The sequence below is a fragment of the Micropterus dolomieu genome, linkage group LG19 (genome assembly GCF_021292245.1).
Source record: "Micropterus dolomieu isolate WLL.071019.BEF.003 ecotype Adirondacks linkage group LG19, ASM2129224v1, whole genome shotgun sequence".
In the NCBI taxonomy this organism is placed as follows: Eukaryota; Metazoa; Chordata; class Actinopteri; order Centrarchiformes; family Centrarchidae; genus Micropterus; species Micropterus dolomieu.
The window spans coordinates 3,196,473-3,221,322 of NC_060168.1; the positions used below are offsets into that span (position 1 = coordinate 3,196,473).

Below are 24,850 nucleotides of genomic sequence, written 5' to 3' on the forward strand. Positions count from 1 at the left end.
AAAACAAACAACGAGAAAACTAAGTATATACTATTCAAATCATCATTACAAACTGAGATTACACAAAACAAAACCTATATCAGCCCTGACTATTGGGCTCCAGCACATGTGCACTTCCAGGCCCAAGCTGTTCTCTCTCCAGGGGGCCTCTGCCTCCTTCCTTTATACCAGAAGCCCCTCCTACAAGACAAACCAAAGTTAATTGACAATCAATTAAACAGCATTATGTTATCTCAACCATCAAACACATCTCTGGCTACATCACCACACAACAAATCAACTAGAAAACCAGAAATGAAATGTTACCGGCTAAACAAAAGCTTCTCAAAAGAGCAACTTTAAGATACTCCCGTACACCCCTCTGTACTGGCTCACACTTGGACCATTCCAGGTCTTCTCCCTATAAATGACTCCACACTCCATCATTTCCTGTTTGCCCCTTCGGCCCAGATCCCTGCTTGATGAGGAGAACAGGTGAATAAAACAAACACTTGAATGACCTTGGGTAAATCCCATAAGCTAAAATAAATTCCTTGAAATGAACTGTGTATGTGTTGTATTTATCCAACCATGATTTCAACTCTTCTGACCAGTACTTATATGAACTGACATGAAATGACAGGCCATGTGTCCATTGATGCTAGCCCATATGCTAAGGGTAACCGTCCTATGCTAATGCTCAGCTAAGATTAGCTTAGCATGCCAAGACCAACACTGCTGACTTCAATGAAGGCATGGGGTAGCCCCATGACAGGTTTTCTCTTCTATTTTATGGTAAACAGTTAAGAAATTCTGCATGGTCACTTCCTGTTAGTCCTGTTTTTCTTTGCTCTATCAACAGTAGGGCGCAGTTCGTTTAGCAGGATCAGTCTGACGACACTGTAACACACTGAGCTTATCAAACCCCTTCAGATGTTTTGCTTTATTCATCTCTCCACAAGAGCTAAATGATGGATGATATTTACCAATATCCCGTTTTCTTTGAATGTCCCAGTCTGCCCAGGGAGCAGATTAAGAAAATACAAAGGTATTTTTCTATTCACCGCTATTCAAAAGGAGGCGACTGTGGACCACTGAGGCGTGTGAATGATGAAGTCTGCAGCATTGCTTTTAAATCTCAGAAAGGTAGGTCAGTGACTCAACAGCTCATGTTTTATTATTCTGTATTGTGAACTATTTTGTATTGGTTAAAGCCGTGTCTTATTTCCGAACTATTACAAAACAATAGGTTCTACATTGATTTAGCCCTATGACGCTATATTAAACCATTGAACGGTGAATGATCCCACGTAGCCAATTTACCAGGAATGTTGTCATTTAAACTTTTTTTTTTTTGGGTACAAGTTTAACTTCCATAAAAGATATAACTCACTGGTCTACATTACCCTTGTCTGTAATTTGTTGAATAAATCTTATAAAAAGGATGCTTATCCCTAAATTTCTGCACATTTAAATTTTTATTAAAAAGGCTTTCTACCACCAATTGGACCAGATGTTGTCATCGTTCATGAGCTAGTAAACCTCCACGTAGTAAGAAAGCTGTTCTGCAACTCCCCAGAAAAGCAGGGTGTATGGCATTGTCCAACTTTATCCAATATTATCGGGCCTGTAATTAAAATTCCCTGTTAAGTACAGAAACAATTTTAAATATTGCTTATCTTATGCACCGCGTGGGTTCTCTCTGGGTGCTCCGGCTTCCTCCCAATGTCCAAAGACATGCAGGCTAGGTTAATTGGTGTCTCTGAAATTGTCCTTAGGTGTGAGTGGCTGTTTGTCTATGTGTGGTCCTGCGATGGACTGGCAACCTGTCCAGGGTGTACCCTGCCTCTCTCCCAATGTAAGCTGGGATTTGCTCCAGCCCCCCGCAACCCTGTACACAGGATAAGCGGTTGACGATGGATGGATGGATGGCTTATCGTATGAAAGGTCCTACATGGTCTTGCCACTTCATACATTAAAAAAATTCTGCATAGTGGGACATACTTTATGTATCTTTGTTTATTTTATGTATCAATATCCTGTGCTGCGCTTGTAAGTTGTTACTTACACACTCTTGGCGATCTGCACAACGTACATGTCATCAATATGCATTTTCCTAAGCCGCTGACACAACTGAAGCATGAAGCACAGGCTTGGGGCCACTGCATACAGAAAATTATAATTCATCAGTGTGGATGCTCACATGTGCATCATTATAGTTATTGTTTTTGTGTGTGCATTACACTTCTACTGTGACAAGTCAAAATGTGTGCTGTGAAAGATCAATGTTCAACACCTAATACCTGCATTTTTAGTAACTATAGAGAATTTACATTACTGACAAAGTAGACTGACATTCAGGCCCTAATTTCTGTTACTCAGATGTAAACAGAAATATTTGAATCACAGTGTTGTAGCATCACTGATTTAGTGTGGAAACAGTGAGTGTGCTTCTCTTCACTTTATTGTTTTCTTCCACTCTTGAGGATGAAAATGTCTGCATCTCCTCCAGAGACTGAACATTTGATTTGTCTGCATCATGTTTGACCTTTCAGTTGTATTTGTTGTGGGGGACAAAAATGCAACATGGGTATTAAATGTGAAATCACAACACTCTAAACAAAATATCATTGCTTTGTTTTTTGGGTTCTGGTTAAAACAAAATTTTGCTCACAGTATATTGTTTGTCTTAAAGATATTCTTTCTCTGGAAGAGGTAAAAATAAAAGTGGTGAAAGTTTTGAATTAGTTCGACACACAAATATGCAGTACATAACTCCTTAAAAGGAGGAGATGTGTGATCTGATGAGTTTAGATAAGACTTCTTTCTGACATCCTGTCACACAGTCAACTTCTACCCTCCTCTCTTTTTGATTGCCAAGATCTGAGAGCGTCACATACTTACTCACACACACACACACACACACACCAACACACACACATACACAGGACCAGCCATCAAACATCCATCTTAGTCATACACCCAATGAATGTATAAATGTGCAAATATACATACGTTAACACATACTGTATGTATAGGAATATACCAACCTATGAACATTTAGAGGCATTCATTTTCGTAACACGCAGGACTAAGGTCTTTTTTTTTTATTTGTGCCTCCTTTTTCTGATGGTGATGGCATTGATGATCATGGAAAATATGATGTTGATGAATAACTTTGGTGCAGCAAAGATATTGTACAACACTAAGATTATAAACTCATCTGATCACCGTCATTGATAATGTGTGGGTGGGTTTGGGGGCCGGTCCAGTAACATTAATTCCATCCATCCAGTGGTAGACTGATTAACTTTCAACAAAAGTTGATATGCTTTTCTTTCAAATCAGTTTGTGTAATGGGTTGAAATTTATGATAAAATGAGGCACCCCGCTATGATTTGTTATTTTCATTGAAAGATTATCATAGTGGTGGCAAGTAACTTTTACATATAAATATCAATTGATCCTGTACTTATTTTCTTCACTAATGAAAATGAAAACACACACACAAAGCATCAGAATAGGGAAGAAAGGGGATTAAAGTGACTTTTAACGTGGCATGATTGTTGGTGCCAGATGGCTGGTCTAAGTATTTCAGAACCTGCTGATCTACCTCAAGGCCACCTTCAGCAGTGCCCAGGAGGTGAACTAGCACCTCTCTAGCTACAAGTCTACACTCTGCAACTCTGGCCCGAGTTGGACTCGAACCAGCAACCGGAGGGTTGCTGGTTATCTCATTTAGCATCCGCTAAATGAGATAATGTAATTTAGAACAGTACATCAGTTTAAGAAATAAATGTTTATATTTTGAATTTTGGTAGGTATAGTTCATTCATTAGATTATTGTGGTCAGTCTCTGATTTGTTAATGCTAAGTTTTAATGTCCCGCCCCATCCAGATTGTGATTATAATTGGTTTGACAACGAGCGCATCAACTTTTTGAAAAATTGTTTCAACAAAAGGAACCCGACAAGGTGACCCGTAGTTCCTTGTATTCCTGGCGAAATCCCTGGATACATTGTTCATTGTGTCACACAAACAGTCAGCACCCAGTAGGGTAGAATTTTGAAGCTCTGTAGGTCATCATCTGACTCTGTTCGTGTTCCCTTTGTGTCCTTTTGGAGCCAGGCTTTGTAAGGTTTATGTAATGCTACTTAGACTAGCCAAGAGAAAAGCAGGCAGACGAGAACGGGAACAGTGTGCGTAACGTAGTGCCCCATGGATAATGCAGCCCTTATGAATCGCCCAGAGAACCTGATTTGGGGAGGGCAGAAGAGAGTACAGACAGTCCACAACACACCAAAGAGTAAAATGTAGAGATGCCAGTACTGTGTACTAGCCCACTTCAATTACTGGTTTAGAAGGCAAAATGTTACTGGGGATTGTAGTGCAGTGCATTGTGGGCAATATGGAAGGTGGGCTATTTATAGAAAATCAAAATCATCTCTCACATTAGTGTTTTTAACCAGCAGCAGAACTAAGTAGTGGGGAAAAAACAAGTGAAGAGTAGAATCAGGGGACAGGCTGCTGGTTGCCATGACTACATAGTATTTTTTGGCAAAGAGAGAAAGGGCAGCAAGGTTTAGCTCTCATCAGAATCAGGTCAAAATCATTATGGTGGAATTGTTTGTCTTCTTTTTCTGTCCATCCCCATTTAGAGCTAGTGACCATGCAGTCTGCTCAGTCTGCTACTCTTTCTGCAGTGATTGATATAATTTTGCATTCTTTTCTTGTGGGATTATCTGTGCAACTATGCAATCCGTAACGGCACGGTTACCCCCTAAAGTCCGGTTCGTTTGACAAGTGTAATGCCAGAGTCCAGTTGAACTGTGCCCGGGCCCACCTCCTGATATTATACTGATATAAACTGATATTAAAGTCAGAGGTGCCTCCTTTTCTATTTGCTGCGTTTCTACTGCTTCTCTCTCTCTCCCTTGTGTTTCTGTTTTGTTCCCCTGTCTGTCTTATGTCTGGGCATGGCGCTCCAGTCCATACTCTGGTTGTCCAATCACCTGCGCACCTGAGCATCATCCCAGCAATCATGCCCCAGTCCTTTACTCCAGTCTTCGCCAGATCGTCCCGTGTGATTCTCGTGCCATGGCCACCTCAGATTCTCATGTTTTTTCTTCTTGTTACAAGACTTTTACCTGATCATGTATTTTGCTTGTGCCATAGATCCTGACACTCTCTACAAAACTGCCTGCCCGTCTCAGTTCCTTGCCTTTTGTTCCACTGCCAGCTCTTGCCACACGCTAGCATCTCTAAAGACTCCAAGTAAGATCTCACTATTGCACATTTCATTGGAATTGTAATAAGCTTTAAATTTTACTACTACTCCTTGTCCATTCTGCTGTTGGGTCCAACATGCCATTCCTGGCAAAGGAATCCGGTTGGGACAAATATAAATGGGCTTTCCTCTGCAAATAGCACTGGTACAGGAACCAACTGGACACCAGGATAGTGAAGGAAGCCATCAAGCTGAAGAAATGGTACTTTTTGGGCATAGTTCGCTCAGGGGTCACCTGAAGCAGCAGACAGATACCAGGAGGACAGAAGGGATGCAGCTTTTGCTGTTGCTGAAGCAAAAACCCTGAGGTGGGAGGTGTTCGAAGAGACCATGGAGAAGGAATGTCGGTTGGCCTCAAGGAAGTTCTGGCAAACCGTTTGACGACTCAAGAAGGGAAAGCAGGGCTTGACTCAGGCTGTGCTCAGCCAAGGGGGAAAATTAATGACCTGCACCAGGGATATTGTGGAGTGGTGGAAAAAGCACTTTGAGGAGCTCCTGAACCCAACCAACATGTTCTCTGTAGAAGGGGCAGATGCTGAAGACTCAGAGAAAACCTCTCCCATGTCCCTTGCAGAGGTTGCTGAGCAGTCTAAAAGCTCCTCAGCAGCAATGCGCCGGATGTAGATGAGATACACCCTGAGATGCTAAAGGTTTTAGAGATCGTTGGGCTGTCTTGGCTGACATGCGTCTTCAGTGTCACGTGGAGGTCGGGGACAGTAAATGTGGAGAGGCAGACCGTGGTGGTGGTTCCCATTTTTGAAAAGGGGAATCGGAGTTCCAATTATCAGGGTATCACGCTACTCAGCCTCACCGTGAAAGTTTATTCTAGACTGTACATTATTATTATAATAAGGTGCAGTATCCACACACCCAGAGATTTAGTAATTTTTGTATCACAGTTTGTTAAGCAACGCAATACTAGTAGGCACAAATGATCTCTCATTTCTCTAATAACAAATATCCTCGTTCCTTCTCTTCCCGCATGGTTTCCTTGTATCTCTCCGTGTAAAGGAAAAGACCCAAGTGAGGGAAACGTAGATGCAATTTAGAGAATTGAGAAACACCCACAGACACAGCCACCCGCGGAAAGCTAAACCAGGAAAGCATATATAATTATTATATAATAATATATTATATAATAATAATAATAATGATCTTTATTTGTAGAGCACTTTTCAAAAACAAGTTGCAAAAGTGCTTTAACAAGTGTAAAGACAATAATACAAAAACAATACAAGATAAAAGCATGAAAACACTGAAAAGTTTACACGTTTACACGTTTAAGATAAATATAAAATTATCTTAAAGTAAAGTCAAATAAGATCGGGAAAGGCTCTCCTATAAAAGTATGTTTTAAGAAGGGACTTAAAAGAGTTCACTGACTCAGCTGACCTGATTTCCTCAGGCAGGCTGTTCCAGAGCCTCGGGGCCCTGACAGCAAACGCTCTGTCCCCTTTAGTTTTCAGTCGAGACTCTCGAACAGACAACAGACCTCTGCCCGAGGATCTCAAGGTACGTGCTGGTGTGTATGGGACTAAAAGTTCAGAAATATAACAAGGTGAGAGGCCATGAAGAGCTTTAAAAGTAATCAATAGAATTTCAGAAGTCAATTTTAAAACACACTGGGAGCCAGTGTAATGAAGCTAAAATAGGGGTGATGTGGTCATATTTCTTTGTTCTGGTTAAAAGCCTGGCAGCTGAGTTCTGGACAGTCTGGAGTCGATCAATAGATTTTCGGATAAAACAGGTGAAAAGGCTGTTACAATAATCCAGGTGTGATGAGATGAAGGCGTGTAAAATGTTCTCGGTGTCCTTAAAAGTTAACATAGATCGAATTATTGCTATATTTCTAAGTTGATAAAAACATGATTGAACAAGCTTTGTGGTGTGCTGCTCGAAATTTAAATTACTATCAAACCAAACACCAAGGTTCTTTGCCACAGGCTTAATGTGATTTACTAGGGAACCAGCAGATGGCAGTATTTGTTTTGCCATCTGCTTCAGAGTTCAGCTGTAGGAAATTATTTGACATCCATTTTTTAACTTCACAAAGGCAGTTGTTAAGTGAACGCATTCCAGGATCTGTGGATCTGACGGGCAAGTATATTTGAGTGTCATCAGCATAAATATGAAAAGAAATGCCATGTTTATGGATAATATGTCCAAGGAGAAGCAGATACAAGGATACAAAATGGGTCCTAAGACCGACCTCTGAGGCACACCATATTTAACTGGACAGAACGAAGAGACGACAAACTTCCTATTTGACAGGTAGGATGAAAACCATTCTAAGGCCGTACCAGAGATCCCCACCCAGTGCCTCAGTCTGTCTAACATGATGTTGTGATCAATGGTGTCAAAAGCAGCGCTAAGGTCCAGGAGTACCAGGACTGAGCACATACCTTCATCAGCAGACATTAAAAGGTCATTGGTGACTTTAAGCAGGGCAGTCTCAGTGCTGTGGTACTTCCTGAAACCAGATTGAAACTTTTCAAATATTTTGTTATTTTCCAGTACAGTAAGCAGCTGTTTGGACACAATTCTTTCTAGAATCTTTGCAATAAATGTTATTACACGCCTGGTATACCACCCAGCTCTGCTGATAGCCTGCCATATGTCAGATTTTCTTGTAATGTGTCGGTAGAAGACAGCAAAAGATCACTGAAGCAGAAATTATTAGCTTATTGTCCAGATTAACTATGTTTTCTTCCTTGTGTAAGGAAGCTAGGTAACATCCAGTTGTTGAAATATTTTAACTTTGGAGAGCAATACCATTACCACTGACAGTATTCTCTGCCAGCCTCACATAATTTTACTGTCCTGCTCTCTGGTTTGCCATCTCCCTGAATTCTTGTGAGTGCAACCTGCAGAAACACAAATATTCTTGAAGAAATATTGTCCATGTAACCACAGCTAATAACCCATTTTGTTGTTTATTTTGAAAACGTTTAGTGTAGTAGTGTAAGATAATCCAAATTTCACAGGCTTTCGGGTTGTGTAACAATTTATGAACCTCTGTTTATAGATGGGTTTGCCTTTGAGGACATACTAAGCAGAGCAGCTGATGATGGGCTGTACCCTTGATTTAGTCACCATAGAGTGCATGCTTTGAAAGTGTGACCACACCTCTGCTGCGCTTATCTTGCCCTAAATTTCATCAGAATGTTTTTAATTTTAGGAATGTTTAGCAATTCTAATTCATAATATACTTAACTTTCATTTTTTACCTTTCTGTTTTCATTGTCAAAGACTGTGGAAAAAGGAAGGAGACTGCACACAAACAGTAAACACACACATCCAGATACAAACAGGTATGACAGAAATTTCTATTGGCTCCGTTTTACTTTTTTCTACACTTCTTTCTGATTAATGTCTCCCTCTGTTCTGACAGCTTGCTGTCTGTATTTGTCATACATTAACATAAACATTAATTACTGCACTCATCTACTCTACCTTGTCTTTAGGGTGGTTGAGGCATCAAAAGTAGTTTGACAAAGAGGTTGCTAAATTTGCCATCTGGCTATTGTTTACCATGCAGCAAGTTGTGGTGAAGCCCAGGGGTGGCTAAATATTTGTGTGTGTGTGTGTGTGTGTAAGTGTGCGTGTGTTTGTGTTCTTATATGAAAAATGTATTGGTAGTTCATACACACACACAAACAGTGCAGCCTGTGAAGTGGAGGACTGGGTTCATCCCAGACTGAGTATCTGAGAAGAGCTCGCAATGTCAGATGATGCAAAGATGGAAATCAGAGAGAAATACCAGGAGAGCTCAGAGAGCCCTGTGGGAAGACTGAGAGAGATGGGGGGGGGAGAAAACATCTGCACTGGTACAATACAGCCAGAAACCACAAGAGATCACCTCATCTCTTCACACAATAGAGCATGTGCAATATTTTAGAATACACACGCAATTTAGTAGTCTTTATTTGGGATGTTAGTAAATCCAGCCCTAAGAGCTGAAATGCAGTGGAGCGGTGCATAGGTGTTCTGAAGAACCGATGGCCCTGTTTGCAAAGAGGTATCCAATTATATTTTATTCAGGTTAGAATGTATGGCCCCAACCACAGCTCTTAAATATGTGACAAGTAATGTTAATCTAACTGTACAGTGTATAAATAAACATATTGCAAACTTTTCTTTGAGTCCGGCACTTCTATCAGTTTCGTCTAAAATTTTCATCTTAGATCTATAATATTCTCTAAACTATATAAACTTAAGTAACATCCGTTTATTTGTGAAAAAGTTGTTTGTTAAAAATGTTTGTTGTTTAAATTTTGATATATAGAACGATGATTTCTTCATGTGTAAAGTTATGTGCTTGTTATAATGTTTCATCTGCCCATTATGCTGTACCGGTATCGTTATGTGTCGCCTATTTTGTAGTTAATAGTTATACCACTTGATGTAACTTTTGTTCTGTAGATTACGGTTTCTTAGTTATCAGATGATTATAATTCTTTGTCGTTTATATACCTTTTTGTTGGTGTTGAAAAACATTGAAAAAGAGAGACAAATGGACGACAAAACCATTATAAACGCTCTGTTAAGAATAGTGCTATTTACAGATTGGCCACTCTGCCTCCTCTTATCCCCCTCATTATGCTGATTAAGATAACGTCGCTGTCAGGCAAACCTTCTATGTCCCAACTCGTGATTTTTAAGGAAATTAAAAAAACCCTGTTTTTATTATAATTGAACACGGCATCATTGTTAGTTGGTATTGTGTCTTTATAAATGGTCATATACTTGTACGTGTCATTATATTATTAATATTTTACTAAAATTAAGCTCAAATGGAGTTACGATGTTTTAGACCAGCGAATGTGGAGATATGGGATTTGGGCGTCATTGATTAAAACGGCCGTATCTGAGGCAGAAAGTGCATCGCATGATGCTCTCATCATCTTACAGGTTACAAAGTTAATTCTAACGATGTGTGCACTCAGTTCTTTCCTTTCGATTTGGCCAAAGTCTCTTAATACAAACTTTAAGTGCTATTGAACAGACTATAACAGGCAATATAGGACAGCATTAGTTATGACACTATATGGCAAATGCTAGACTAACCTGCACTCCAACTTACCGGGGTTTGACTGCACTCTTCTCAATCCCTCGTCTCAGCCACATAAACATCAGCCTAAGCTAGCCTATACTCTAAAGAAAACGCTGTACTGCTGCTGTGTATTCTTCTACAGTTGGGTGAATCAATTACCAACAGGTCTGGCTCAATACTGCCGCCTACTGGGTGTACAAAACTGAATGCAAGACTACTAAAAATAATTCTTTAAGATAATTTTTACATTCACAGGTATTGTAGTGTGCACTTATTAGTTGATAACATGCAATGGACAGACACAATAATTTCTTTAAAACATGCATTTTATAAATAACAATGGCATATCGAAAATTAATAAATGCCATGCATAAATACACAAATACATAAAACAAGTAGTCCATAATAATATTAATAACACAATGGACAAACACTAATATCTTGAAAATGTGTAAAAAAATAGCAATGGCACACCATCAATAAATCATATATAGCCATACTATTATAGATGTAATAATACATAAATAGATTTCTTCAAAGAAAATAGGCTGTTCATCAAAAATGAATTCTGTACTAACAATAATTGTTCATTTATAGACAGCTACATTAGAACTTTGCTTAGCTCTATCCATTTAAAAGTCATATTTTCTTCACACCTGAAGAACAACCACACAACAAACATTACCAATTTATCTGCAACATTGTGTGTGTGTGTGTGTTTTTGTGTGTGTGTAGATAACTGTGTGTTAGTGACGGAGTGTGTGTTTCAATTTATCTTTTCACAGTTTTTCAATAATGAACAATTATTTAACTTAGCAAAACTTTCACTGTGCCTGTATGTGTACATATCTACATGTGAGTGCCCGTGTGTGTGTGTTTCATTTTACCTATTCACGAAGTCAACAATGATCAGCAATTATTTAACTTAATAAAACTTTCACTATGCATGTTATTTACATGTAAGGGAGTGATTGTGTGTGTGTGTGTGTGTGTGTGTGTGTGTGTGTGTGTGTGTGTGTGTGTGTTTCCTAGTGTTTTAGATTGTCATAGAAGCTGTGGAAGTCCTTCGGTATGACTTCCTTGAGGTCTTGGAGGTGTTTGTATTTCATCTCCTTGATTTTCTGGCTCTCCGTGTACAGTGGTGTGACTGCAGGCGTGTCTGAGGTGGTGTGTCGGAACTGGTGCTTGGAGAATGGAGTCCAGGTATCTGAGTGCTGGATCTTGAAGTACATCATCCCATTGATGTTGTACCTAATAACATACAAAAAGAAAAAATTGACGTTTGAACATCACTATTTACACAGCATCATCAAACAGTTAACATACACAAGTACATGTGCATCATGATTTTATCTTGGTGAGTGAGAGAGACATGGTTTTAGTATAAAAGTTACCTGATGGCTCTGATATCATGGACAGTGGGGTCACCGGGCTTCATCTCTGGGCGGATAGACTTGCAAAGCCTCAGTTTGGTGAAGTCTTGGAAGAACATATGGTCCACATATTTGACTTCATATGGGTTGGGCTTGGACCGCACGCTCTTCATCAGGGCAACATATTCAGCTGGGACATAGATTTCCTGGTTTCTCAGACGCCTGTGACACTGTGCACTGAGTCACATTCCATTCCATCTGGGTGTGCCCCTTCTCCAGGAACTTCTGGGTGACTACCTTCTTCATTTCTCTGGAAAACTTCAGAAGAGCATTGCTGAGCACCGAATTGCGGTTTTGGTACCCACAACCATCACTCCATAAAATGTACTCCTCATGTTCATTATGGTCAGAGGGGAAATTGGTGACACAGGATGCAAACTCACTGGCAGACAGAGCTCCCTCACCTTCATGCCAGACATAGCAAGTGGCGTTGTGTGAAGACATGTCATATAGTGTAAAGTTGTGGACGGCAAGTTTTGTCTTGTAATAGAGAGCAGATGCTTTCAAACTTGGGCAGAGGAGGAGTGCTTGCAGATCCATGCAGACAACCATGGTCTTGTTATCTGCATCATTTTTGTCCTGTGCTTTTTGTACACAGGCCTCTTCCTTTTTCAGACAGTGGTTCTGCCACTCATATTCTGGCAAGTTTCTAGCCTTGAAGGAGCAGCAGGTGTTACACTGGTCCTTCATTGAATGGTAAAGCCCCAAATTCTGCCGCTTAAATTCCTCTGAGAAAACCTGCCTTGATAACGGTCTCAGCATCTTCTCCTCAGCAGCACTCTGGTACACTTTATGCAGGTCAGTCATGGACTGAAAAACAGGCTCCAGGTATTGTTTTGATGTGGATGACCTACAGTAGTGGGAGGGCACTTTAGGGAGATCCTGCAGAAAGGTCCTCATGAAATCATGAGTCTCACCTCTGTGGCATGATGTGGGATTCTTCTGTGTCCTATCCGTGTCTTTCACCCAGTTAAGGAGAGACCACTCCCCTATTCCAACAGTCGCCAAAAACAAATTCCTGCACACCCTCCTCCTCTCCCCATCAACTTTTAAAAAGAAAACAAGAGTTGATGACCTTCTTGAATTTTCAGACCCCCTTCTCCTCTGTACTGGGGTGACATCTACCAAACCACGCACATACATTCTTTTCTCTTCCCAGATGTTTCCCCAAAAGCTTTTAAAAATCTTCTCCCTGTCTGCCTCTCCAATTTTACTGCAGTAATGCTTGGAGGATTTCTCACAAGCAGCTGACTGGCATCTTGGTCCCATCACCCTTGGCTCCTTGGTGACTTCTTCATTCTTGCTCCTCCCAATGTAGGGCTGTCCCATCATTCTTCTCTTTTTCCGCACACGCTTCTTCCAATTACTTTCATTCTTGCGCTTTCTTCCTCCAACTGTGTCACCCTCAGCCCCATCACGAGGATCTTAAAAAATAACACGAAAAAAACATCAGAGTGAGTGTGTGTGTGTGTGTGTGTGTGTGTGTATTATCCACTGTGGCTGCTGCTGTAAAATGTGGCCATTTATTCACTCATTATACATTTTAATATCACTTAAAAATACCAAATAAAAATAAATTAATTAATCAATCATTATTCACTGTACCTGCATCCACTTCATGTTCCTCTCTCTCTACACTCTCCAGTGCTGTCTCCCCATCCTCTCTCTCTGAACAGATATCACCTCTCCCTATCTCTGCTTCTTCCTCTCTGTCGCTCTCTCCATCTGTGCTCTCACTGTCTGTGTCTATAACTGGCTTTAGTTTGTTTGCCTCCTCATATGACACATTAACCATAGCACACATTTCCTCCAGGGACAAAGACATTTTCACTGTTAAAACAAACAGCGTACATATCAGCTTTGTTAGCTAATTAGACGACACATCTGTAACGTGTTAATCTGTAACACTGAGATTAAATAACGTTACATCTACTGATGACAAATACTCATCGGCATGGACATAGTTTAAAATGAGTTTTCTAACAAGTACTGCTTTCGATTAAATAGGGATCTAGCTAGCTAGCGAGAGAAAGGCTATAAATAATCGGGTCTTCTCACGTAACGTTAACTTGGCTAGCTAGCTAAGCTGGTCTCCTCGGCAAACATTTCCGTCTATAACAACAGTGATAACATCAGAGCTAAATGTGATAAACAGGTACACTGGATAGTTTTAACTGCATTAGCAAACTAACTATGGGTAATTGAAATCATTTGATTGAACATATTTACCTCAGACGAAGTCAAACGGAATCAGCCAGTCACAGTTTACACTCTGCTGTGTGACTCAAGAGGGGGGGCGGGGCCGAGCTACGAGGATGTACCGACAGTTGAGGATCCGGTGGAGTTATGAGAGAGAGTTACGAGCTGTTTTTATACTTTGTATTGGTAAAATATTTGTAAAAACCACAGACAGACGTAAAGGGTGACCAATAACATTGATTTATTAAAAAAAATAAAAATTATAAAATGTGGAGATAGGAGGTTTCTGCCCGACAGCGACGATAAGATAGTAGATTCCACCGTGAGGAACATCCACTTCCTTAATGCAGTCACATGCTGCTTTCTGGGGACCATGACCACTCATCTTCAAAAAGCTTCTCGGACTCCTAGGTTCACTCATTAAGACTATAGTCATTTTTATAGTCCACGTTGGCGCCAATGATGCCTCACTTCAGCAATCTGACTTGACAAAAGCCGACTTTATCCACATCTTTGACCTCTCAACACTAGTGGAAATCTGACTTCATCTCAGGTACATTTCCAGTACTTGGTTGTGGAGTCGGGCATTTTAGCAGGATCATCCGCCTTCATCTGTCTGCAGCACCCATGACATTCGTTTTCTTTACAATTTCACCTTATTCTGGGACTACCATTCCTTGTTAACATGAGACGGTCTTCACACAAAAAAATAAGGCCTGTCTCCTCCTGCGCTTCTTTGAAAACAGCGCTGCACTGCCACTGACTCCCCCTTGCGGAAGTATCATAGTGGTGCTATTTTTATTCATTTCCACAGTACGAACCCAGATCCTTCTACAGCTGCCCCACATACTGTTTTATCAGCAATACAGCCAGGAGCACTAATGAACCAACTGGTATCCATCACCTTAATAAGGACTCCCTGTCAGTCAGTCAGAACTGAAGAAGCCTCTTGGACTTCAACCAAGTCCAGTTGCCCTTTATTTAAACCTGAAGAAAGACATGATCAGCATTCATATGACTGGCTGAATGCTGATCATGTGATTGAAGTTTTATGAGGCAATAGATTCATGAACATATGTCTTTTAAACAGACTACACAATCTGATTGGCCTCTCAGGTACTGTTCTTAATTGGTTCCGATCATATCTTATCGATAGAGAATTTTTTGTGAGTATTGTTGAATCTCCATCCAGAAGAGATAAAATGAATTGTCGTGTCCCACAGGGCTAAATTGTAGGGCATTAAGGCCTGCAGTCTGAACGAAGCAATACAGAGGGCAAGGCGCATTAAAGAATACCCTGAATGGGTGTCATGCCCGTTTTACTGCGTGGTTCAGTTAACCAGTTCCTGTTACAGTCATTTGACCCAGGAGTGAATGCTGATTAATCCTGATTGTTCCCTTTCACACTGAAGTCAAAAGTCAGGTGTTACTGTTTTTTTTATTCAGTATAAAAGGGGCTTAATCGAGTATGTGAGGAAACCTGTTTGTTTGCTGGTTGTGTGTGTGTGTGTGTGTGTGTGTGTGTCATATGTGCATGAGCCAAGTGTCACTGAGGACTCTGGAGACACCAAAAACCTTTTAAGGGCCCAGAGTGCTGCTGTTCAAAGGTCTCCATTACCTCCTTCTCTCTCCTGTTTCCATCACATGATGTTTTTCATCTTCCAGACTTTTCTTATTCGTTCTCTCTCCTGGGGTCTTCATGCCCTTTCCCCTCCGTCTCTCGCCCATCAACAACACTGAGACCAAACAACAGCCGCGTCTGTCTCCCACTGGCTTGAACTTCAAGCACATTATGGCTCTGACAGGCCACAGTGAGCAAACGCCTAATTCTGCTGCTGCTAGGCAGAGGGAGGAACTGAGTACACAGAGCAGGATTACTCTTATACCGAACAAATGCTGAGGGTTGCACACTGCAGATACACATTCGTTGTTGCTCCTGCAGACTTTTCTTTAGTAATGGCAGTGATACTTTTTCCAGGTTGTCAGTATTTTCCCTTTATTAAAATACAATATGATCTGGTCCATGATGTGTCTCCTAGGACACAGGTTGTTGATTACATATCTGTGGTAGCACTGATCAATACTTGCTTTAGCAGAGAAAATAATACTGATACGAGGATTCCACTAAAGGAATAGCCAATATTTTGGGAACCATGCTTTCTTTCTGAGAGTGAGATGAAAGGTAAATATCAATTTCATGTCTGAGTTAAGTACCGAGCTGGAGTCAGATCTTAGTTTAGCATAAAAAGTGAAAACAGGAGAAACAGCTAGCTAGGTTGTTTACTAAAAACAAAAATGTAAATACAATTACTTGTGGTTTAAAGCGAAGTTACGTAGTGTAATTGTATGTTAATAAAATGTGCTAATATGTAGGGATTGTAGTAAAAAAAAAACAAATCTCATTAGAATCAAGATTCTTCTACAATTCAGAATCTATACAGACATTCCAAATAATTATTCTTGTTGCCTGTGTTTGAAAAGGTCGAAACTGCTGTCTAAGCTGTCTGTTTAACAGGACAGCGAGGCATCAAGTGCTGTTCTGAACGGCTCGAACGATCTCTTCCTGTCTCGTAAGATGCCTTCAAACTGCCTCTTTAACGGCCAGTTCTGAAGGCAGCATCGATGCTGCCTAATACTCATAAATCAGTGCGGCTGCTGCTGTTAGAAATTTGCCTTTTCAAAAGCTAGTTAGCTGATGCTAAGGCTAGCGTCTCTTCTGATAGCCATAAGAGACGCAAGAGGGCGTGCTGACGTCACACATTGCTGTAAGTGCTGCCCTAGAAGGTTGTTCAAAGCAAGGTTAACAGAGATGCCTTCACTTGAAAGTGATGCCTTCTGTGGCACTCTTTTCATGCTAATAACAGTGTTACGAGGTCTTCTGCAGAATGTAATGTAGAGTAAAAAGTCGTTATTTGGCTTAGAAATGTAGCGAAGTGAAAGTTAAAAGCAACAACAACAACTAAAAATACAAAAATATGGGGAAAAAAGTATTTGTACTTCGTTACTTTCCACAACTGCGGAAGCCACATCAAGCAGCACACAGCAGATCGAACTAGGCAGGAAGTCAGACACAGAAACGGCACAGAGAATCCGTTTGATTTTCAAAATAAAACACCTGTGCAGACTCCCGATTGTTTAATCAAAAATAAACAGTTAAAACAATTTAACCATGACAGAAGCACAACAATCAAGGACAATTTACCAAATCAACAAAATATGAACAAGTGCTCCTAGCTGTTGTAACGATAGCCATTTTGGTTGTTGGAGACACCCGAGGCCAAGTCTGAACTACCATAAATGGCATCTTTACCTGTGGCCATAAGAGCACTACCAGCATCAACAACGAACCAGCATCATCATCTTGACAAACGACCCCAAAGAGGTTAAATTGCTGAGTTTCCCTACCAGTCAGTCAGAACTGAAGAAGTCTGTCCGATAATGGACAAAACGTCTTCAAGTACCTTCAACCAAGTCCATCACTTCAACCTTCCTTGGTTTCCCACAAATAGAATTTACTTGTGCAGGCCCAGGTATATTTGGTGACCCATTGTATTTTGCAGAGAAACACAGAGAGAGATGTAATGTGGTAATACTTGGACACAGACCAGGTAAAGCAACAGTAAACACACCACTGCAAGTGTCTTTCAGTACCACGTTGTTTTTGGTCATTTTGATAGGTTACATCACTTACAAGCCTCGTCCACATACTGATTCTCATTCAACTGATCAGCAAAGCAGTGATGACAATGCATAGATCCAGAGAGCCAGTGTGGACTGAGCCCAGATGAACATGGACAGTGCTGGAAGTCTGCTCCATTTGCTCCAGACGTGGTTCCATTAAGATTTAAGGGAGCACCAACAGCGGTAACGACTGGACTATGTGGAACAGTTGATGAAACTATTTTCCAACTATGCAAATGCTCTAGCATATGTCCCTAGCAAACACTGCTAGGTCTCTCAACACTACAGTTTATTAGATGTCATACTTTTGGTGCATCAATTCTAATGTCCTGTGTGCCTTACTTGCAAATCAGAATGCTACGCAAACTAGCCACAGCGACAAAATAAAGCAACATCTGACATTTGTCACTGATGATGACTTCTCAGAAGAAATAAGGAAAGTGAACAGATTCTGGGAGGTGGAGCCGTTCACGAATCACATTTGAAAAGGCTGCCTGCTTCAGGCTTGACCAGAATGGGTGTCAATCGACGAGCAGATGATCCCATTTACTGGAGCCAGTCCATTTAGACAGCATGTGCCACTTGAAGCCTTATCCAGTCGGCATGAAAATGTGTATACACATACACACATACAGTACATACAACACTTGCACTGTTTCCATATTTGCACAGCCATTTTTCTGCTCTGATGAAAAACATGTTTCTGTTGAAATGAACAGTTTACTACTTTGTGTGTTTTTTTTAGTGTGTTATGTAGTAAAACAAATCCAATGTCATGGACATCTTTTTTTTTGAAAAAGTACTTCCTGGTCAAGACAATGCTTAGTTTTTATGCTTTCAGGTCCTACTAATCCCAAAAAGTTAAGAGAAATAAAACTGCACAGAATCAGGTCAGAGGACCTGATGGGAACGTTTCCACCAAGAGGAAACCATGTCATTTTATCAGGGTCCGAGCAGAAAGAGTCACAGGACCTATTCAACCAAGTCCAGTTGCCCTTGACTTTAACCTTCGTTGGATAACTATGACCTGGATGACTGAGAATCTTCATAGACACAGAACCTATTGTTTTTGTTAAGATTATTCTTATTCTGCTTTTGTAACACACCGCTTGGGATACTCGAAATCTCACAAAAAGTTGCACACACGTCAATATCATAACGTTCTGCAGTGATTGGGCTTGGGAGTGGCCAGGGGGCTCTGTAGCGCCCCCAAACGCATGCCATGGTTGGGATAAAGTTACTTTCATCTTTATGAGATTTGGGGGGCGATCATTGCTCTCATCATAAAGAACACATTTCTGCTCCTTTTAAGAGATTTTGCCCAAAAGGAAGTCAGGCATTTTGAATTTCCTGCGTCAATTAAATTTTTTTCCAACATGTCCGAGGATGCTCAGAATGTCACAAAACTTTACACACATAGTCCAAACTGTAATTATTTCATTTTGATGTCAGAATTGGGTTTGTGAGTGGCACATCAGCTGTATGGCATCCCCTATTAACTTTACTTTAAGACTTTGACATCCATTTTTATATCTTTTAAGACCATACATCGTCATGCTGCTTCTCCTGGTGAACATGAACTGAACAGATCTTACTCTCTTACAGAGTTTTCACTTCAATGGCTTTATTCAAGCAAAATCCAAGAAGAGATATCATAGTTGTTTCCTTCATTTCTCCTAGACACAAATGAGCTACTTTTAATACCAAAGGCTTTTTCTCCTACTTCTCAAATTCAGTTTAGGTTTAGGTTCAGTTTTATTTTCTGATCAAAACAAGAGATCTCTAACTGATCTTAAATAAGTCTAATTTAAGTCTCCTGAACATTGGACCATGAGATCAGAGAAAGAGCTCAAAGAAAACTCAGCTATGACTCCTGGCATCTCATGATTCTTCTCAAATATGTCTCAGTTTTCTCATATTGGCCTCAGGAGCAGAAAACTCATCTCTGTCTTACTCTGATCAAAAGATGAGATCTCGAAATGATCTTAGATAAGTCTCCTAAGTGTGGATCAGAAAAGAAGTTCCAAGATATCTCAGTTTTGTGTTGGTAATCCCACTTAGGGGTGGAAAATAAAACTTATTTTACTCAGGTGATTTACTTAAGTCAAATGTTGAGGTACTTGGACTTGAGTATTATGTTTTTAGGGAGGTTTATACTCAATTTCAAAATATTTTGTCATTGAAAATAATGCACTTTCAAATATCATGTTTTCCAATTAGTTAAGGTAGTCACAGCCAGCATAACTGGAACACCCACCACTTTGACATGAAGTTCAGAGATTAATTCATTAAGGACTGAAGAACTGAGATACAACAATGTCATACAGAATAAGCACTTTTATTTTTGCTACTTAAGTACATTCACTATGAAATACTTTTATAACTTTGAGAAGAATACTTGAGAAGAATTTTGAGGACTTTAAATGTGGATATGGTATTTCTCCTCTTTTGAGTAAATACGGAAATTTTACGATATTTAAAGACATCCAGTATTTTAAGCCAGCCAGTTCATGTTTAAGTTCTTCACTATTAATTTTTGCTGGATGGCACATTGGCAGTGTCATCGCCCTTTCAACAGCAGAAACGGGGTTCAGATCCAGCTCAGGACAAGCCTCCAGCAAGGTTCTCCAAGCATAGACAGTAATGCAATACAACCAAGCTCACAAACATCTCCACAGTCCTTAAAACATGCTTTTTAAGAGCGATAAGCAAGACAATAATGAACTCAAAAAGATACAATGATGAGATCTCATCTACTACTCATCTTCCACTTCCTATTGCAATCTCAATTCAATATCCATTTGTCTTACCCAAGTCTCAAAACCTCAACCTCTCTTTATCTTATCTTTGCTCCAAAGGGGGGTTTAGGAGCAACAATACAGATTGAAGTCTTCTCAAAAAGATTGAGATCTAAGTGCTTTCCAAAGATTCTAAACATAGATCAAAGTATATACAGTATATAACAGTAAAATGTAGGCAAATGTATTGTGTGTCTGTGAGGCTATAGCAAGATAATAATTTGTCACATTTGTTGTTTCAGCTATGTGTCCCTCAGTTTGTGACACATATTTTGCAGCTCAGTATGTTGCATGTCCTCCTAAAATAATCTGTTTTATTTCACACTCATCTAGCTCTGTGAAGTTTGGGATTAACATATCAAATTTCTTAAAGTGTTTCACTCTTACTGTTACTTGTTACATTTTAAGAGGAAATGCATCTTTGTCTCTGCCTCACCTGTCCTGCAGTGACCACAGACACTTTCATCTGTTGGCAACCAGGACTTCTTGTGCTTGTTCTTGCTCTCTACAGCGAGATTGGGGTCACTGAGTCTCTATTTGATCAGGATCTGTCTCTGTGTATCTCTGACAGTGAAGTGAGACTCTGCCAGTTATATTCCTGGTTTAGGGCGAGAAAGCAATTAAGTTTGTTTTGACTTTTGGTTTTATTCGTCCAATGTAATAGCATCTTTAGTTAATTCAGTAAATTGATTTCCCCTTATTAATGGTAGAATAAAAGTGCTGGTCTGAGTTATGTGTTATTTTATCAGTAAAGGACCAGCTGATAGAAGGGACACTTCAGTTTGTAGTACCTGAAATCTCAGTGTGTCTTGCAGGCTAAATTTGAGATTTATTTTATTAGTGTTAATAATCAGTGGGTGATTGATAATTAATCTATCAAAGCTTAATTGTCAATCTAAGTTCAGTGTAATTATGTAGACTTGACCAAAGTGGTCTTGTATTTCTGCTGCTAAGGCCACTTAGCAACTGTTGCTCCCCCCGAGGCGAGGGATTCTGTGCATCACAGAAACAATGAAAATCCCTTGTTTCATTTTGTTAACAGCTGCTGCGTCCTTCTCCAACACACACACACACACACACACACACACACACACACACACACACACACGATCTGGAAGACAAGGGTCATTTTCTTTCCTTCACAGTCCAGCTGTGTGTGACAGATGACAGGAAGCGTCTGTCCTTCCAATCAGTTTAGGGAGCAGATCAGAGGAAACCTACACACAAACTTCACAAGTCAACTCACATTCCCTCTGTCATTCCTTCCTCTTGTCCTTTTCTCCCTCCTATGCTCTGTTTCCTCTTGCCTTTTTCCTCTCCCTTTACCTCCCCCTTCTCCCCCTCCTTCTCTCCCTCCTGCAGCAAAAAATGTGTTTATCTCTGAGTGACTTCAAAAAAGCCCAGGCTGGACTCACAGCGACGGTGACGACTAGAATCTGTCAAACCCTGGCGTGGCAAGCCATTTTACCCCACTTGAAAGAGACACTATTTATCGAGGGTGGTGAGGGAGGGAGATAGTGACGGATTGAGTGAAGAAGAAGAGGCGAGGGGAGTTTAGGGAGGAAGAGGATGAAAGAGAGAGAAAAACATGTTGAAAAAAATGACAAGTTTTCTCAAGCAACATGTTTTTCAGAGCGATTTGGAAAGTAGAACAGGGCAGGAATCGTCCCAAAGTGCCCCAAACAGCAACCCGCCCACACATGCAACCACCCACCCATCACCCTAAGGGTTCTTTTCCAACCAGAGGGACACAACTCACGAACCAGACCTGTTAGGGAATCACATGAAGAGAGGGGAGGGTGACTGCTGGATTCGTAGCTCCAGGGACTGTGGAGGAAAGGATGAGCATACAGCATGAGAGCACTCATTATCACTATAAACACTCATACTTACCCAAAAGAAGCAGGATAATCACAAATCTAAAAATATTTAGGAACATTAAGAACATAAGTCAAATGTGGTTTGTATGATTAAATGCATTTCCATGTAGCAACACACAGTAGTAATGCATTTCAGTTTAATTTGAAATTATTTAAAATCTTATTAGACTAATAGTAACAGTTGATTACATTGAGAGCCTCATAGAGATGGTAGAATAAAAGTGATGGTAGAATAAAAGTGCTGGTCACTTGCTTCCGCTTCCGGCCCATGGGACCTTATTTCGGAAAAAATATGTACGGTAGTCAATGGCGAGAGACAGTTTATTTTTTAATCCTGTTTGAACTTTGCCCTGAATTACACATATGATGTTTAACATTAATAGTTACCATGAATCAGCATTCTCAAACTTTGAGTGGTTACAAAACGTTAGCCGTAACATGAACTGTTGTTGCCGCTGTTCTCCACACCACTTGATTTTTTATTTGAGTAACAGGACTGACAACCTTTCAATTTAGTTCGGAGTCAGATTCGGTATTGGAGGTTGGTTCATTCTTCGCCCCAGACTCTAGTATGTGTCAAAACCAGATACTGCATTTCTTTTAATTCTAGAGAATGGATGGAATATTATAGGCTAGTTCATATAAGCAAGAGTGTAGGTTTTCCTTTAGTAATAGAGGAGCCACTTATTTAGAGGGAGAGTTTTTAACATTGAATACTTAATTTGCTGCATTCTGGTGAAATTTACTGCACCAGTTCTTGTCTTTTCTGCACCAATTTATGGTGGAAATGTTTTTTATCTAGGCTACGTCAACTAAAACACAAAACCCAGGCAGCAGCTGACAATTTTAAATAGTTGTGTCTTGGTTTGGGAAGGTTCCTCTTTAAATGTGGCACCTTTTCACCTCAAGGATAAATTAATTCATTTAAATTAAGTTAGAAACTCCTGGACTGAATGTTCAAAACTTTTTGCATCTATCCCACATATCTGTGAAATCTCCAGAAAGAACAACATCATCATTTAATCAAAATTCATAATATTTTTCAAAATCTCCTCGCCCTACAATCTGCTGTTCATTACTTGCTCTGCTGATATGATCGATCATATCATAGAATCCCAGACAGACACATAATCAGTTTGGTACTGTATACATGAGACCTGTGCAAAACAAAACTAACTGAAAACACTTCACCGCAAAGAAGCACCACAGCAAGGCTGTGCTTCAGATTATACATTTTTATATTGCAAAACTCTGCCAGCTACGTTACCCAAACACAAACTGTCTGCCACTCACTGCGCGAGACCGGGTTCAGTTGATTCCTGTCACAACGTCCGCCAGTGTCGCATGAGCTGGGTGGAGTGTGGAGTGCAGAGTCGATGCTATCAGCTATAGGCTACATTAGTTTTTTCAATGTGTGAGAAAATTGATGCATGGTGTGAGGGCATTTTGGAGTAGCCTTTTATTGTGGCCAGCCTAAGGCCTGATCAGCATCTTGATATGCCACACCTCGGAGGTGGATGGATTATTCTCGGTAAGTGCTCACTAACACAGATTTTGACAGATTTGTGAATAATATTTGAGAGAAATAGGCCTTTTGTGTAAACAGAGAAAGTCTTAGATCTTTGAGTTCAGCTCATGATGGATGGGGGCAGAATAAGTGTGTTGCGTTTATAATTTTGTTCAGTATATAAATAGAAATGTTAGGTGTACATAAAGCTGGACCCAAAAACACGACAAAAAACCAGATAGACGTTCTGGCACGTTGGACTGTGGTAGATAACAGGTTGGGAACGAGGGGCAGGTGTGTAGAGACACAGTGCAGGAGCCAGTGCAGTGCAGGAGCCAGGGAGGAGAGCCACGCCCACCTGCAAACCAAGCATACTCACAGGGGAAAACAGACAGACAGGCACAATAGGGTGGGGGAACAGTGGAGAACAAAAGGTGAACAGAGGAGAGGAACCACTGGGTATAACAATAAAGGAATTTTTCCAGATATCCTGTTTTTTTAAAGATGTATAGTTTACCTCATATTTTGCATTACCTACAGCATTTATTACACATTTATTTTCCTCCCATAGTCACAGTGTGGATCACATGAGACCTGGTGCCCAGAGAGCTGCAGAGACCTGTGAAGGATCCTAAGTGTGCTGGACGTCTGTATCTGATAGAGTGGGCTGACGAGGAACGCCCTTCTACCCTTTTGTTTACTTTTAGTTTTAAATATTGTCCATATGTGTTTTTATGTCCATTTTAACTCATTTTGTCTTTACTACTGACTGAAAATGTTACATTTCACATTATGTCTGTTAATTCCACAGACATGCTAGTCATACAACACAGATAAAACATCAAATATTAAAACTGAACATTTGCTAAATGAGAGACGTTTAGTATAGGTTGAAAAGTGAAAATACTCCCAAAACATGTTTCACGTTTCCCATGAAATGTGATCATGCAGTGTATTTCTGTGTGTGCTGGAGTATTTTTACTTTCTACCTTATAGTTAAAGATACATTAGGAGCCTTACACCCAGTACCAGA

At 40.2% G+C, this 24,850-nt stretch overlaps 2 protein-coding genes across 4 annotated transcripts in view; both read right to left on the bottom strand.

Moving 5' to 3' along the window:
- Positions 1-24,850, bottom strand: part of setd7 (SET domain containing 7, histone lysine methyltransferase) — a 519,573-nt gene that overhangs the window by 438,209 nt on the left and 56,514 nt on the right. The gene's annotated exons all lie outside the window — the stretch shown is intronic.
- Positions 11,339-14,074, bottom strand: LOC123958143. Of its 2 annotated transcripts, none has more exons than XM_046031399.1 (3): positions 13,982-14,074; positions 11,714-13,176; positions 11,339-11,570 (listed from the first exon to the last, which is right to left on the bottom strand). In XM_046031399.1, the coding sequence occupies exons 2-3, from the start codon at positions 11,863-11,865 to the stop codon at positions 11,348-11,350; spliced, it is 375 nt and encodes a 124-aa protein (XP_045887355.1). In that variant the 5' UTR covers positions 11,866-13,176; positions 13,982-14,074; the 3' UTR covers positions 11,339-11,347. Both variants share the same exon structure in this region; 1 of them encodes a protein (XP_045887355.1).